Source organism: Mirounga leonina, unplaced genomic scaffold (genome assembly GCF_011800145.1).
Source record: "Mirounga leonina isolate KUSES-001 unplaced genomic scaffold, KU_Mleo_1.0 Mir_129, whole genome shotgun sequence".
Lineage (NCBI taxonomy): Eukaryota > Metazoa > Chordata > Mammalia > Carnivora > Phocidae > Mirounga > Mirounga leonina.
This window is the reverse complement of record NW_023270323.1, coordinates 19,931,317-19,949,584: the sequence shown is the minus strand read 5'-3', so window position 1 is coordinate 19,949,584 and position 18,268 is coordinate 19,931,317. Positions and strand designations below refer to the sequence as shown.

At 36.3% G+C, this 18,268-nt stretch overlaps 2 protein-coding genes across 6 annotated transcripts in view; one reads left to right on the top strand and one right to left on the bottom strand.

The window, feature by feature from the left end:
- Positions 1–18,268, top strand: part of SEPTIN11 (septin 11) — a 143,027-nt gene that overhangs the window by 105,657 nt on the left and 19,102 nt on the right. The gene's annotated exons all lie outside the window — the stretch shown is intronic.
- CCNI (cyclin I) overlaps positions 1–18,268 on the bottom strand; it is a 33,453-nt gene that overhangs the window by 11,673 nt on the left and 3,512 nt on the right. Inside the window, exons 1-2 of one of the 4 annotated variants that reach the window (XM_035004732.1) lie at positions 14,234–14,252; positions 13,210–13,366 (exon numbers count right to left, since the gene is read on the bottom strand). The exons of 1 other annotated variant lie outside the window; for it this stretch is intronic. In XM_035004732.1, coding sequence (XP_034860623.1) covers positions 13,210–13,323 — 114 coding nt within the window. In that variant the 5' untranslated portion in view covers positions 13,324–13,366; positions 14,234–14,252. Of the gene's footprint in view, positions 1–13,209; positions 13,369–14,233; positions 14,253–18,268 lie in introns of those variants that run through there. 2 more of the 4 variants (XM_035004730.1, XM_035004731.1) reach the window with 2 other exon arrangements.

The following is an 18,268-nucleotide window of genomic DNA, read 5'->3' as shown; positions in this document are numbered from 1 at the left end:
TGTACTGGTCATAGCAATTTATCAACATCCAATATTCTCATTGTTTATTAAATAAAATCTTCACAGTGTCATCTCACCATATACCTATATTTTAATTAAACAAAGGTGTCCAGAGAATATAACACTTTAAAGGTTAGGTAACACTATTATCAACTGACAGTAGTTTTGGAATTAAGTTTCCCAGTTCTAGAGAATAAGAAAATATAGTGAATTTCTTTCTAAGGCAGCAAATAGCCATTAAACCATCTTAGGAAATGTAAATGGAATATGGTAATAGAATGACAGCCCATTAAAAACAAATCTAAAGTCAACAGGAATAAATTAAAGATATCAGGGACAATAGGTGAATTATACATTTAAAGATCATGGAAGAATACTGAAGGGGAAATTCACATGAACTAATTTACTAATGGAGAGATTATTATACAAACATATGACATTATTGCTTCCTACATATTATTTTAAACTGCTGAGTACAGGCTTAATTTTTAGAAGCTACACACTCTAATGCAATAATGACTTAGCTATCTTTACTCTTGAGTTTTGTAGGCACTATTAAAAAAAATACAAAATAAAAGAAACCTAATAATAATCTACTTATAATAAATGAAACAGATCCATGAGAACTACTTCAACCAGGTAAACACAATAGAGTAAAGAAATGACTCTGTGATTAGTGGAAAAAAGTATTTTCAATAAGTGAGGGTTCCAGACAAGTAAAGGTTTAATCCAAGCACTGCATCTTTGTAATTACAACCATTTTAGATGGAAATCCTTTAAAATATATTATTTATCTCATTCCTTAGAAAGTAGAGAGACCATAGCTTAAACCTCTTTCCTGATTACTCTAGGTCAATTTTATGAAATTAATTCCTGTATCACAGAGAGATACATTAAGAGCCATGAAAGCAGGGTGGGCTGTATATCTTAATAATGTATCTCCTCAAACAGATATTTCAGTTGGAATTTCTTCTCTTCTTCCTCTTGGCTTTCTTTAGTGTTGTGAGAAATATGTGACTCAGTGCTCATTATAATCTCTGCCATGGCATTGGCAAGCTAATTTCTCATTTTGTTCCCAATTCCTGTGTCACTTTTCATTTTGGCACAACATAGTAAAGGGTTTCTTAGTGTTGGCCAAACCAACTAATCACACATTTTTACATCTAGCTAAACTCAGTTATAACTGGTATTTCAGAAGGTTAACTGCCATATATCCACCTTCTAGTCAATTCCTTTTGTCAAATAAAGACCGATCCTAGACTACTGCACAAGAAATACAGACAAGAAATTGAGATAAAAATGGTTTACAACCTCTCACATTTACATCTCACCACCAAGCTGGTGTTAAAACTATGAACAATCAAAACATTTAATTCAGTTCATATTAATAATATATTAATAACATATTAATAATATTCAGGGTGCCTCATACGATAGGTCCTGGGATAATGATGAATAAAAAAAAGCTCCCTGTTTAAACTTCTAAACTTAAAGTCTCATAGCGAGGCAATCAGAAAATGTCAATCAACTATGTTTAGTGTAAAAGAGAGGTATGCACAGGGTGCTAAGGGAATACACTGGAAGGGCACTTGGTCCCATATGGAAGTAGAATGAAAGCTTCTCATAGGAGATAGCAAGAAACTTGTTTCTTAAAAGGTAAAAATTGAGGAGAGGATATGATCATGTTAAAGACATGGAAAAGAGCTATGTTTTTTTAAGGCTGTGAACTTTTTTTTTTTAAAGATTTTATTTATTCATTTGAGACACAGAGAGAGAGAGAGAGAGCATGAGTAGGGGCGAGACAGAGGGAGAGGGAGAGGGAGAGGGAGAAGCAGGCTCCCTGCCGAGCCAGGAGCCCGATGTGGGGCTCAATCCCAGGACCCTGGGATCAGGATCTGAGCCGAAGGCAGACGCTCAACCATCTGAGCCACCCAGGCACCTCAAGCCTGTGAACTTTAAAGCATAGGAATAATGTCAACGTGGAGGAAATAACTTATTGTCAATCTCTTCTGACTTGCAAATAAAATCAAGGTGGGTGAAAAAGACTGCTAGAAATGGAATACTCTGAGAATCAGTGGTGTAATTCCATTGATCGAAAAAAAACATAGGCAGTTCACAAACTGAAGCTGTGGGCTTGACAAGTTCTGGGTGCACGGAGTAGCAAGGGAATATATGTCCTGCAGAGACTATTGTCCAACATGACAGAGGAAACTGGAGTTAGGCTATTAGAGCCAGGAGCTGAATTCTCTCTCTCACAAAAAGAGTCTGAAAAAGGTGGCAAAACATCATCTGGAGCTGTGGCTTCTCAAGAAAAGTGAGAGGAAGCAGACACAAACTGACAACTAGGCCTTGAGTCAAAGAGCTATTAGCATGGTCATTGGTTCAATAATAAATCATTTTCCATAGAGCCCTGAGCTGCTACCTTAAGATCTAGTTCTGGACTGGGGGCTCCTAAAGGTCCCTGGGAACAAAGTGAAGGCAGTCACAATATTTCTAAATGAAGAGAGTTAAGCATTCAAGAGAAACTAAATTCCTACCAAGACGAGCTTTTATCTAAAATGCCAAAACAAACAGAAAAGTAATGTTAAAAGCCATCCATCCAAACAAATCAATGATAAGGAAATACGTTCACACAAAGAGAAGGCGACTGGGTGGCTCAGTCGGTTAAGCGTCTGCCTTCGGCCCAGGTCATGATCCCGGGGTCCTGGGATCGAGCCCCGCATCGGGCTCCCTGCTCAGCGGGAAGCCTGTTTCTCCCTCTCCCTCTGCCCCTCTGCCAGCTTGTGTGCTCTCTCTCAAACAAATACATAATCTTTAAAAAAAAAGTAATGTTAAGCCATCCATCCAAACAAATCAATGATAAGGAAATACATTCACACAAGGAGAAACAGATGGTGACAGAATCTGATGAAACTGGGGAGGCTTGAAGGAGGTGAAAAAACAATGATCCAGAGTAGTAATGAGGAACAAAAACACCATTAATTCTACCTTCAGCTCAGAGATCCATACAGTGGGGATGGAGGAGAAAAAGATCCCTAAATGACAAATTATATACAATGTGCCTATTTGGTGTCTGACATTAAACAAATGACAAACATATAATTGTAAGAAGTGCCACAAAAGTTGGACATAATGTGCTATAATAGTACGTAGCATAGGGAACACAGTTACATAGAGATTTCCATATCATGGTTATAACTAAATGAGCCAACTTTTAGAAAGCACATAGAATGCAAAAGGCACTCAAATACTAGTTTTGTTCTTTCCCACTTCTAAAAATGCCTGATGCTCTAATGATGCCAGAAAAAAACAAATTTACAAAATACTACATACAAATAATTATTTTAAACCAATTATAATACAACTAGTTATGAAAGAGATCACGACAAATCTTTGGACTTTATACCTTATATTGAAATATGGGAATAGGGTCAAGAAAGCATTCCTGCATGGCTAGTATTATCATCACTAGTCAAAACTAATAACAACAACAGCAGCAAGAAAAAAACCCCACAAAAGTTAATAATTTAAGACTCACTCTTAGGGAAGTCATACGAAGATCACTTTTTCAAATCAATTCAAACATGTACTAAACAGTAATTTTATCGGGATAGCATTACAAAAATGAAGTTCTGTGTCTAAGTGATCCAATTCAGAAGGAAGGACGGGAGCAAGAAAGGAAAGCAGAACTGCCTGCCCACCCTAGAAAGTACTTCCTGGGCAAGGGATCTGTTTTCTTTTACATGGATTCCTCAAATAGGGTTAAGCCAGGTCAGTAAGTTGAACAACTAACTAATCCTCAAGAGAATTTAGAATGGATTGATTCAATCTGGTAAAACACAGGGTTTTGTATTCCACATGCCACTATTCTGATCATTAAAATACAAATCCTCTCTAGCTTTAAACTCTAAAAGGCTCACCATTACCTAAAAGAGTAAGTACAAGCCCCCAGGTGTGGCGTACAAATCCGCATGACCTACCTCTCTAGCCTCACTCACCTTCCATCATTTTCTGCCTTAAAATTCATACTGTAAGAGCAGTACTTGTATTTATGGTGCTTCCTTGTTCCTGCTATGCTATTTTATTACATCACTTCTCTGTTCATACTGTTCCCTCTGGCCGGTACACACCCCCCCCTTTTACCTACCGTATTATTTATCCTTCAAGAGTTATTTCAATGGTCACTCCTCACCACATTTTTCCTAATAACTCTAGTTGGGCTAAGTACCTTCCTGTGCTCCCACAGCCTCTCTTGTCACACCTGTAAAGTTCAACATTTTAAAAAAATTACATTTCTGCTTTTGGCTGTGATAGAGTAGGTAGCAACCTACACTCCAGCTGAGAACCAGAAAAGCTATTAACCACAACCACCACCACCACTTGTTTTGAAGTCATCAAAACTGCTAGGACAACCAGGCTTTGCAGAACCAAGATTCTGGAAAAGAGGTACAAGTATCCCCCAATTTCAAAAGTACATGTTACGTCACTTAGCTTTTACTAAAAACCTACCTTAGTACCTGAAAAAGTCCAAAGATTTTCACTTTTACGAAAAAAGCCAAAAAGTAAAAATAGCATTCAGCATTCGTTTTGCAGCAAGCTGTTACAGAGACAGTGGCATACCCAGAGCAGCAAACTGGTACTACCCATCTCCTTCCCCCAAACCACAACCAGCACCTCAGCCATCAAGCTTTGAACTGTGTCTGTGAGCACCAGGGCTTTATCTTGATTTATTTTGCCCATGTGTTAGCAAGATGTGTCCTCAGATAGCAGAAAAGCCAAAGAGAGGGTCTGGGAACACTCAAAAAATTTCCCTTATAAATTAATGGTAACTGCTTCTTTGCTTTACACCATTTCAGCTTACCAAAGTTTTCACAGGAATGCTCTACTTTCCAATACTGGGGGAAACCTGTAATGAGGAGTCGTCAATATTCTGTAGTAGCTTTTCCTTCAGGGCATTTGCCCATCCTCTTGAGTATGGCAAGAGGCTGAGAGTAAGGGCAAAGAAACCTACAGAGCTGTGAGACTTTTATAGGGCTAGAGACAAAATTTGGAGACTTAAGGAGCCAAGTGGGGAAAGGAAGGGTCAGAGAACTGAATGTGACACTTGGCTGATTTTCCCCGTAATTTTGGAATGAAATTTTCTGAATGAAGTTCTGAAGGAGGGAAGGACAGGGATGTAAGAAGCTAAGCAAAAGCCTCTGAAAAGCAAGAAGGAGTTCAGCACCCTTCAGCACCCTCCCAAGTTCTCAGGTGGAATCCTTGACTACACTCTAGGAGATGGGGCACACCGAGGCAGATGAAGCCATACCCAACCGCAGCCCAGACTCCCACCAGCATCATCTCTCACTGGGTTAAAGTGATTCATCTCCAGGGCACCTGGGTGGCTCAGTCAGTTGAGCATCTGCCTTCAGCTCAGGTCATGATCCCAGGGTGTCCTGGGATCGAGCCCCACATTGGGCTCCCTGCTTAGTGGACAGCCTGTTTCTCCCTCTCCTTCTGCTGCTTCCCCTGCTTGTGTTCTCTCTCTCTCTGTCAAATAAATAAATAAAATTAAAAAATAAATAAATAAAATAAAGTGATTAATCTCCTACACAGTTGCTACCAAAGGAAGACTGAACCCTTCTTCAGCAACATAACGTCTAGAACCTTTACAATTTTTCATAGTGTTCAGCATTCAATTAAAAATTACTGGGCATGCTAGATAGTATAATGCTAAGCAAAATAAGTCAGTCAGAGGAAGACATATACCATATGATTTCACGCATACATGGAATTTAAGAAACAAAACAAACAAACAAAGGGGGAAAAAATTGGACACAAACCAAGAAACAGACTCTTAATTATAGAGAACTGATGATCACTGGGGGGAGGCTGGTGGGGGGATGGGTGAAATAGGTGAAGGGGATTAAGAGTACACTTATCATGATGAGCAGTGAGTAATGAATAGAATTGTTGAATCACTATATTATGTACCCGAATCTAATATAATACTGTAAGTTAACTATATTGAAATTAAAATTAACCTATTAAAAATATTAACCAGGCATGACAATAGAACTAAGTGACCAAAAACCAAGAGAAAAAAGAAAGGGAAGCAACAAAAAGACCTAGAACTTTGAATTATCAGAAAAGGACTTAATATACAATAGAGGAAAAGTAGGAAGAGATGAAAAGATGAAGAATTTCAGTAGAGAAATGATACCTATTAAAAAAATCTAAAAGGAAATACTAGAACTGAAAAATATAGTAACTGAAATTAAGAACCCAATATGTGGATTCAACAACAAATCAGACATGGTTGGATAACTATGCTTTGAGGAAAACTTAGTTTTAAATGTATATATTTAAATATAAGAACAGGGGCGCCTGGGTGGCTCATTCGGTTAAGCACCTGCCTTCGGCTCAGGTCATGATCCCAGGGTCCTGGGATAGAGCCCCGCATCGGGCTCCCTGCTCAGCAGGGAATCTGCTTCTCCTCCCTTTCCCTCTGCCTCTTCCCGCCTCTACCACCCCCATTTGTGCTCTCTCAAATAAAATCTTTAAAAAAATAAGATACAAGGGCGCCTGGGTGGCTCAGTCGGTTAAGCGACTGCCTTCGGCTCAGGTCATGATCCCGGAGTCCCGGGATCGAGTCCCACATGGGGCTCCCTGCTTGGCGGGGAGTCTGGTTCTCCCTCTAACCCTACCCCCTCTTGCGCTCTCTCTCTCACTCTCTCTCTCTCTCTCAAATAAATAAATAAATAAAATCTTAAAAAAAAAAAAGTTAAAAAAAAAAGATACAAGAACAAGTGGAAAATCAATTATTTAAGCATCTAACTCAAAATAAAAAAAAAGCAAATTACACAAAGTAAACAGAAGCAGATAATTAAAATAAGAACAAAACTTAAAAAAACCAAACATGAGGGGCGCCTGGGTGGCTCAGTTGGTTAAGCGACTGCCTTCGGCTCAGGTCATGATCCTGGAGTCCCGGGAACGAGTCCCGCATCGGGCTCCCTGCTCGGCAGGGGGTCTGCTTATCCCTCTAACCCTCCTCCCTCTCATTCTCTCTGTCTCAAATAAATAAATAAAATCTTAAAAAAACAAAACAAAACAAAAACCAAACATGCAATAGGGAAAATCAACAGAGCTAAAAGACTAACTGACAAACCTCTAGAAAGATGGATCAAGAAAGAAAGCACAGGGTGCCTAGGTGGCTCAGTCGTTGAGCGTCTTGCCTTCGGCTCAGGTCATGATCCCAGGGTCCTGGGATCGAGTCCCACATCGGGCTCCCTGCTCAGCAGGAAGCCTGCTTCTCCCTCTCCCACTCTCCCTGCTTGTGTTCCTGCTCTCGCTATCTCTCTCTGTCTCTGTCAAATAAATAAATAAAATCTTAAAAAAAAAAAAAAAAGGAAAGAAAGCACAAATCACCAACTAAGGAAATGAAAAAAGGAACATCGCTATGAACCTTTTGATGTTAAAAAGGTATCATAAATAACTTTACAGAAATAATTTGACAATTTAGATGAAATAAATAAATTCCTTGAAAAACACAATTTACTGAAACTGAAATAAATGAAGACCTGATTAGTCTCACATTTACCAAAGAAAATGAATTATTATTTTCCCATAAATAAATCTCTAGGCTCCCAGTGGAACCTTCTTACACTTAAGAAAGAAATAACAACCCAAACAAACTGAGAGTACTTTTAAAAAAGCAGGAACATTTCCTAATTCATTTTACAAAGCCAGCATACTTTATTATGAAAACCTGACAAAACGCATTACAAACCAATCTCACCCATAAACATAAATGCAAAAATCCTAAGCAAAATGTTAACAAAATCCACTGATGTAAAAAATATTTAACACCTATTTATAAAAAAATCTCTTGACAAACTAAGGCAGATAATCTTCTTAATCTGATAAAGATGATCTAAGAAATATATAACAAATATTATACTTAATGGTGAAATACTGAAAACTTTCCCCTCAAACTAAAACTGAGACAAGGACACCTGCTACCATCATTTATATTCAATGGGGTTCTGGAGGCCCTAGCTAATTCTATAAAACAAGAAAAATAAAAAGTATTAAGAACTGGATAGAAAGAAATAAAACCATGATTATTCACAGTTAACATGTCTATGTATAATATACAGAAAATCCAAAAGACTCTGGAAGTGAATTTAGTATAGTCAATATATAAAAATCCATTTTATTTCCATATACCAGTTTCTAGAAACAGCATATCAAAAAAAAAACAGAAAAGAAAAATCTAAAATACCATTTGTAATAGCCTCAACCAGACTCAAGTATCTAGGAATAAACCTAAACTACCAAATATTATTAAATGAAACTGAAGACCAGGGCCCCTCGGTGGCTCAGTTAAGTGTCTGACTCTTGATATCGGCTCAGGTCATGATCTTAGGGTTGTGGAATCAAGCCCCACATTGGGCTCCAAACTCAGAGGGACTGCTTGTCCCTCTCCCTCTCTCAAATAAATAAATAAAATCTTAAAAAAAAAAAAAAAAAAAAAAGATATTGAAGACCAACTTTAAACAAAATGGAGAAATATTCTACATTCATGAATTGGAAGACTCCTATTATAAGCATGTCAATTCTCCCCAAATTGACAGATTCATAATCCCCATTTTTTTTTAATTGACAAGCATATTTTAAAATATATATGGAAGAGCGAAGGGCTAAGAATAGCCAAGACAATCTTGAAAAAAAGAACAAAATGTATGCCACCAAACACTTACTATAATGCTATAATAATTACGGCAGTGTGGTATTTAAAGAGCAGCAAATGGACCAATGACAAGAAAAGAGGCAAGAAAGAGACACACAAATATATTCACAGGCCTACAGTAGTCACTTAATTTATAACAAAAGTGCAGGGAAGTAGGGAAAAGTGTCTTTTTAATAAATGGTGCTGGTTCTCTATATGGAATAAAATGATGGACTCCTACTTCACACCATACCCTGTCCCCCCAAAAATCCCAACTGGAATGTAGATCTAAATGTGAAGGGTAAAACAATCAACTTTGCAGAAGAAAATGCAAGAGAATATCTTCATTACATTAACATTTCTTTAAAAAAGCAAAAAAATTTTGATAACTTGGGTCATTAAAAATAAAGAACTTCTACTGATCAAAGTTCAACACAAAGAGTTGAAGACATCTGTAATACATAGTCTGCAAAAGAGAGAACTCTTAAAAAACAATTAACAAAAAAGACAATTCAGTAGAAACCCAGATTAAAGATCTGAATAGACATTTCACCAAAAAAGTAAATCTAATGGCCACAAAACACATGAAAAGCTGAACTTCATTAGTTATTAAAGAAAAGCAGATTAAACCCAATGTGATACTATAATACACTCACCAGAATAACTAAAATGAAAAGATAATACCAAGGACTGACAAGGATGGAGAGCAACTTAGGATTTTCATACTCTGCTAGAAGGGGTAAAAACAAAACAAAACAAAAAACCCCACAAAAAATGTGACATAATAGTGGTATAACAACTTTGTAACAATTGGTGGTTATCTACTAAAACTGATATACACATATTCTAGGTTCTAACAATTCCATCCCTAAAAATATATTCAAAAAAACATGCACGTATGTTCACTGAGACATGCACAAGATGACACTAACAACCATCAACAAAAGAGGTAAACTCAAAGAATTATACATGGCAATAAGAATAAATTAATTATGGCTACATGAAGTAACACAGATGAGTCTTACATAAAAAAATATTGAACAAGAGGCCAGTACATACTCTGTGTTTCCATATATATGTATAAAATTCAAAACCAGGAAAAACTAATCTGTTATATTAGGACAGTGTTTTCTTGGTGTGGGGGAGTAGGTGGTAGTAACTACAAGAGGACAGAAGGGGGCTTCTGCAGTGCCAGTAAAGTGGTGTATTTTACAGCTGTACACTTAAGATCTGTGTACTTTTCTGTACATTATACTTCAATAAACTGTTTAAGGAAAAGAAGAAAGAGAAACCAACCTACAGGATAAATAGATTTATTTATTTACCAAATCCACAGATTATACAAGAATGACAAAATCAACATATAACAATCATAATTTTAAAGCCAGAAAAATGGTCAGAATTGACTTTAATAAGAATAAATAACACCATAACTAGGCCAAAAACTAAAAGTATATCTAGCACAAAGGAAACTTTGCTTAAAACTAGAGAAAACAAGGTTTTAAATTTTAAAAACAAGTTCAGTAAGCCGATATGACACTGCTGCCAAAACAATGAAATTTAGGGCTAGTTTAACAAAATTATCAAGCCAAGATAAAGTGAGGCAATAGTTTCACTTCATTGTCCATTAATGACTAAAATGAAATGTCACAGCTTAAGAAACACACTAAAAGAGTGTATCTAGAAAAAGAAGATCTGGGGTGGTAAAAGAGAAATCTTGTCAAATAATGGTTAAAAAACAAGGGATGTTCAATCAGGAAAAGAGAGGACGACTTTGTGGGCTTACCACATCTTTGAGTAGATAAAGGGCTACCATTTAAAATAAGACACAGATTTATTCTGTATTGCTCCAGGGTACAAAACCAGAACTAATAAGTAGCCACTAGAAAGAAGCAGTTTTCAGGTTCAATTTAGGAAAATCTTTCCAATAATTTACAGTTTTCCCACAGTAGAATGGACTAAGTATCCAAAGCAGAGAATCACTTACCAGAGATGTTAGAAGGAGAACTTTCCTACTGTGTGGTTAGAGTAAATCAGTGTCTCCCAAATCTAATGCATATTAATAAAACAAATTTCCACAATTGCTACCACAAAAGCCCAACAGGTCTGCATGAGGCCTGGAATCTCTGTAAGAAGCCTCCTGGGTGATTCTCAGCAGCCCAGTGGCTCAGGATCCTGTATTCAGAAACCACATAATTATATGGCCTTTAAGATTCCTTAGAACAGCTTGAAGCAAAGTTTTATCTTTGCATATCAAAAGCACTTTAGCAAAATAGAGGATATCTGAAAGTGCATGTCACTTTGACGAGTCTTCAATTTTTTCTCCCAAATTCATATAGCAAAATTATTGTGTACTTGAAAGTACTATTATTATATAAAAGAACTTCTCTAACCTGGACTAATTATAAAGAAATGATAATGTTCATTTTTATAGATGTTTACTGGAAATCTATTATATGCCAGTAAACAAAAAATGACACAACCCAACCCCAAGGGAACTCACAATCAAATAATCAGGAAATTATAATATTGTGTGCTATCATAAAGAAGTAAAGAGTGCTGTGGGCGCATACAGAAGAGGAGTGATAGGTATATAATATATCTTGTGTGACCACTCTGTCCTAAACTTGAAGATTGGGGATGCAAATTAAAAGAGAATTAATTGTGAGAGAATGATCCAGAGGTAGAGAAAGAAAGACAAGGAAACTGAAGGAAAGAAGCATAACAGAAACCTTTAAAATATTTTATTTTTCCATTTTACCAGCACTTAAAAAAATATTAGAAAAGCTGGAAAAGTATGTTTATGGCTTAACGACAAGACTGTGTTTCTTTTCTGCAAGGAATCAATCAGGAGGGAAATCATGGTTAGAATCAATAGTGGAAAGAGAAACAGAAAAGCCACTCCCTGAGAGTGGCAGAAGAAAATAAAGAAATTAGAACTAGAACAGACAAGCGTCCTTAGGGGTTACTACAGCAAGCGGTTTGAGCTACTACAGCTCTTTACTCTCATCCCAGTCTTATCCCCTATCCCCATCAGAACAAGCCCACCCACATTTTATAAGAATTAACTTTGGCTTCTACTTGATATCACTAAAGGCAAATCCCTAAGTAGTTCCCTCTTCAAAGTTCTAATAGTGTTCTGTTCTCTGGTATTACCTCAATAATACTTGTTAAATCACCTACAGAAATAGGCCAGATTAAGTGATAATATAGCAATATACTATAATCTTGGTAGAATATTACCTTCAAAGACCATGTTGTAAAAGAATATTATCACTGGTTACATGTTGACTCAAGGAGACAGCAGAAGGAAGAAAGAAATGGTTCTAAAGCCAGCTGTATTAAAGCTTTGAGGCTTACCAGGATGTCAGAACATAAGGGTAAGAATTTCTCTTTTTCTCACTGATGTATCCCCAATGCTTAGAAGTGCTCAGAATGTAGCAGATACTTAATGAACATTTATTGAATGACTGAATCCCCAAGTAATCTAAAATATCACACAAGCACACAAAAACAAAAACTGAAAAACAAAGTATAATGGAAAGAGAACTACATCAAGTTCAAATTATACCTCTACTACTTATTAAAGTCTTGAGCAAAGTGGGACTACTGCCTATTTCAAAGGATATAATAAGATAGTAAATGTGATATCATATGTAAATGCTCCTACCTTAAAAGATATTCACCCAGGTTAACTTATTTTCAATCTGTTAAATGACAAGTAACAGTAAATGCAAAACATATTTCTTCAGCTTGTGAGAAAGAATGACAGAAGTAGGTTAGTAGAAAATGCATATAGATTTCAATAACCTATGAACAAAGGTTAACCTAAACCAAAGGAGGAACTTAGATATTTGCTATTCATTCACCTACAAATCAAAAATCAAAAATTTCTTGGCCACTATTCTTTATCCCAAGCACAGTGCTAGGTATTAGGGATAAAAAGAGCTTATACAATAAGCTTTGGGAGTGCATAAACTTTATAGTTATTTGTCAAAAATAACAGATAGGATTATATGATAGAAGCATAAAAATTTCTAAAAGAAAAGGCATATAGCTAACAGTAATTGAGAGGTAAGCTGGCTATTTCCCCAGAAATGTCCAACACCAGCATTACCTTAGTAGCTTACTTTAACTCCTTATAAATATTCAAGAAAGACAGAACAAATTTTTGTTTACTAAAGTTAATTTCAGCCTCCCTAGCTAACTATATCTTAGAAATAAAGATAGCTTACTACTGTTAGTATTGGACTACAAAGAAAGAGAATATATCTACCTTCCTAAAGCCATAACTCAGATAACAAAACAAGCAAACAAAAACAAAAAATTCATTCTTGTTCTATTTCAGAATAAAACAAGGGGAGGTTTCTCAAATAAAGAATAGAGCATATCCTTTAATGGTATATATTTCTTCAATCCAGTGTCAAGATACCACTTTATGACAGTACACTTATTTCTAAAAGAAGTCATCTACCTAGAGTGACGAGAAAAATCATTACCTGATTTGTAGGCATTTTCGGCACATTCACCTTCCACATCTGGGCTTCCCTAGAGATTGCCTTTTCCAACAGGAAAGACAATCTCTGGTTTTCCGAAGGCCCTGGAAACTTCATGATATCCTCTGGATCTGCCTGCCTCCCAGCTTGATGTAGCTACCTATAAAATCAAATATAAAACAATGCTTTTTCTTTAATTATAAAATACGCTGAGCGTTGTATAAATATGTTGGTTCTTATTAAACAATTCATAAAACAAAATAAGAATGTTATGAGGCAATATAGGGTTTTACAGCTCTTTAAAACATATTAAAATGTTACAATAATAATCAGTTACCTAAACATATTTACTTTAAATTTGAAACTCAGTTGTAAAGAGAATAAAAACATGGCCATATAACTGATAGAACTTACAGACTCTGATGAAAATACATGATTGCGTCTCAAATTGTGACAACAAATTTTAAATCATGGGATTTTTATACTAGCTATTCTTAATAGTGGTCCCAAATACTGCTCTTAAAAATCTCATCAGATAAGGGTTACTAACCTTTTTCTTCATTAAATTTTCTTCATTAAACCTTTTTCTTCATTCCCGTATAATCGGTATGAAACCATCCCCTTAAGTATAAAACCATCTTTATTTGTGCTTCCAATTAGTAGTGTCCACTAGCTACACATATGGCCATTTATATTAGAACTGAATAAAGTTAAAATATAATTCCTCAGTCACACTAGCCCCATTTCAAATGCTCAATAGCCATATGTGGTTAGTGGATACTGCATCAGATAGAAATGTTCCTTTTCTGCACTATCACTGGCAGAAAGTTCTACTGGAGAGTGTTGATCTAGAAAAACTCAACAATCAGGTGACTGGCCCTCTAAAATGAGCAAGCCTAAAGAGCAACAGTCTAGATCAGTGCAGGGCAACTGAAAGTCCAGGACCGATGTCTTCAGGTTTAAAAAAAAAAAGAAAGAAAGAAAGAAAGAAAGAAAGAAAAGAAATTAGAGATTTGAGAAGTACAACCATGTGTAGAAAATTAGACTGAGGGGAGCCTGGGTGGCTCAGCTGATTAAGCGTCTGCCTTCAGCTCAGGTCATGATCCCAGGGTCCTGGGATGGAGTCCCACATCAGGTTCCTTGCTCAGTGGGGAGCCTGCTTCTCCCTCTGCCTGCCGCTCCCAATGTGTGCTTACTCTCTCTCTCTCTGAGAAATAAAAAAAATTAAAAAATAAAATAAATAAATCTTTAAAAAAAGAAAATTAGATTGAGAAGCTGAAGATATGGCAAGACTCAACTAGATTTGATGAAAGTTAAGGAACTGAAGAGGTAATTAACTTCAGAAAAAAAGATTATGCAAGAAGGTAAATGTAATAATATACCACAACATTTACATAGCAATAATAGTGAAAATACTGAATAGGGACTTTAATGAATAGATAAAACTGCATTGGGAAGATGGGAGGTATTAGAAGATAGAATGAGCACTACATCTTTATATGTCACAGTAGGCAAACCATACATAATACCTAAAACTGAAATATCAAAAGACAGTAGGGCAAGTTATTTGAAAATATGATCTTAAATAACAAGAGAGACATATAAGCACTCAGAGGTTAACCTGTGAGAAAAGGGTTAGAAAATCCAGTAGTAACAGGAGAATGCTGTTCTTCATTATAAACCTCATATAACTATTTCATTTTTCAACTATGTACCTGTATTATGTATGTGCTTCAGATTCATGGGATTTTTAAAAAATTTAAATACCTAGAAATAACATATGTTAACATAACATAACAGAATTAAACAGTTCTGATTTTTTAAATAAAATTTAAAATTAATTAAAAAAAGCAAGTAACAAATTTCAATTTCCATGCTCCCTTCACCCCCAACTCTAGGTACTATCCCTTTCTTATTCATCACTTCACATACTTTGCCTATTTGCTATAGAATCTACTGCAGACTACCTCTGGTTAACTGGATTGTGATTTTTTTCATTTTGCTTCTTTAAACTTCTGAGTTTTTGCAAATTTCCTATAATGAGCATTAAGTACTTTTTATACCAAGAAAAAAACAGTAAATAACAGAGAGGGAAAGAAAGAATACCTAACCCAAAAGGTCCATTTCAAAGGTTACTTCTTCCAAGAACTCTTGATTCTCTAATCTGGTGTGATTTCTCTGCCTTCTGAAAGCAGCTTCCCACTATTTCCCCTATGAAATGATAAACATTACGATACTGAAATGTTATCTACCAATATTATTTTTTTATCACTCATAGAATCCTGATGAAACAGGGACTCTGCCAAAGATTGGTTTCAATCCTTGGGGCGGGGCCAAAAACAAAACAAACCCAAGTCTAAACTCTCTTTCACAGGCCAATTCTTCAAATGTTTGAAGGTGGCTAGCATGCCCACCAATTCATCTTTTTCACAGCTGAACTGTTCAGGATTTCCTCACATGACATATGAGGAATGTGTGACATGTAATGTAATACACCATATGAAGAATCTTTTGCTCTTCTAAATGCAGTCTAAGATCATTAGCTACTTTTTTGAATCCATACCACACTATCAACTCTTTAGACTTTCTAAGGTACACTCTTAGGAAAATTCCCTCCCCACCTGCCCCACCCCATTGTGCACAGAGTTTTGGAGCCCCCTTTTTTGGCGGGAGGGGGGACGACCTTGGTCAGGACTGTAAATGTATTCTTTTTAAAAAAAGGTCATCTTGTTATATTCCATCTACTGTTACATTCTGCTGAGATGATCTGAGATTCCAATTTTGTTGCCCTGGTACTTTTCTCAGATTTTCCATAACTAGATAAACTCACTATAATTTCATCTAAAGCAGATATAAATATTAACCTTAGAAATGGGAGTGTAAACTAGATGACCATCTGTCAAGAGATCTTTAGAATAAAAACATCTATACTGGATGGAGATTAAACCTGGTTTATTTATTGGTTCTAAGGCTTCTTCTATACCTTATTGTTTTTTTAGAGATTTATTTTTTTTTAAGATTTTATTTATTTGACAGAGAGAGACACAGCAAGAGAGGGAACACAAGCAGAGGGGAGCGGGAGAGGAAGAAGCAGGCCTCCCGCGGAGCAGGGAGCCTAATGCGCGAACCCTGGGATCATGACCTGAGCCGAAGGCAGATGCTTAATGACTGAGCCACACAGGCACCCCTAGAGATTTATTCCTTTTAAGATTTTATTCATTTGAGAGAGAGACACAGAGAGAGCACAAGCAGGGGGAGACGCAGGGGGAGAAGGAGAAGCAGACTCCCCGCTGAGCAGGGGGTGGGGGTGGGGGGGTTCGATCCCAGGACCCTGGGATCATGACCTGAGCTGAAGGCAGACACTTAACCATCTTTAGTCTGTAATTTATTAACTCTTGTCAAAACTTACCAAACTACTTCATTCTATTAGCTACACCCAACAGGGTGGCTCACCAGGATCCCCCAGCCTTCTCAACACACCCCAATGGCTGGCTGCTCCTGTGATTGCTCTTCCCTCAAAATGTTTCCTCTGAAGATTATTTTTTATCTTGGGGATGGGGAACAGAGAGGATACACAGGATAAATCATGTAAAGAATAAGACAGTTCAAGAGATTCCTGTTCTCCAATTTCCTACAGTTAAGACCCTAAGTTAGATTTTCAAATACTTAGACGCTTTAACAATTTTTTTAAAACAAAGGAATCTGGGTCAAAGAAGCAATCACAAGGAAAATCAGAAAATACTTTGAGGTAATGAAAAAGAAAACATACCAAAATTTATGGGATACAAGTAGAGCAAACTATAATTAAAGCAAATCAGAAGAAAAATTAGAGTGGAAATTAATGAAGGAATAGAAAAATAGACAAAATCAATGAAACCAAAAGTTGGTTCTCTGAAAAGATCAACAAAATTGGCAAACCTCTAGCTACACTGACCAAATAAAAACAGAAAGGATGAAGTAGTAAAATCAGGAATAAAAGGAGACATTACTACCTATGTTGTAGGGGGAAAAAAGGTGTTATAAAGGAATTTTATGAACAATGGCTTGCAAATAAATCGGACAACTCTGCATGAAATGGACAACTAGTTAGAACCACAAATTATCAAAACTACCTTTAAAAAGAAATAGAAAAGCTTAAGAGCCATATAACAAGAAACTGAATTAGTAAACAATTGTCAAAGAAAAGCCTATGCCCAAGTGGTTTCACTAATGAATTCTACCCAAACATCTATAGAAAAATGTTTAAAATTCTTCACAAACTCCTTCAAAGAGTAGAGGAAGAGCACTTCTCAACTCATTTTATGAGGCCAGTTAAGCAAACATGACAACAGCATTATAAAACTATTGAGAACATCTCTTCTAAACACATATGCAGAATTCTTCAACAAAATACTAGCAAACTCAATCTGGCAACATAAAAAAAGGATTATATACCATAATTGAGTGGGACTTAGCCCAGGAATGCAAAGTTGGTTTAACATTCAGGAAATCAATTAATGTAATACACCATATGAAGAATAGAAAATAAAGGAATCATTCTTTGCTCACACTAGGGGAATGTAACAAAGGATAAAGAGTTCAAATTTCCTTTATCTTTTAAAAATAAAGTATAAATAATCCAAGTGAAAGAAAAAAGGACGGAGGAAATATTCCAGATCAAATGAGACTACAGAAAAATGAAAGTTCAATATCTGACCCTAGACTCAAGCCTGTACTGGGAAGATAAAATGCTATAAAGGTCATTATTGGGCCAACTGACATAATGGGAACATGGACAAATTAAAGTATCAATGTTAAATTTACTACAGTTGATAACTTTACTGTGATGCCGTAAGGACATCCCTATTCTTAGGAAATACACACTGAAATACTTAGGAGATAGGGGCCATAATATATGCTATATATATGTACGTATGGGAGAGAGAGAGGACAAATGATAAAACAAACGGGGTGAAATATTAATGATAGATGAAACGATAGTTTCTTTTTGAAATTATTTACAAGTTAATAATGTGGACAATGCCCCCCCCCCCCCCCCCCCCCCCCCCCCCCCCCCCCCCCC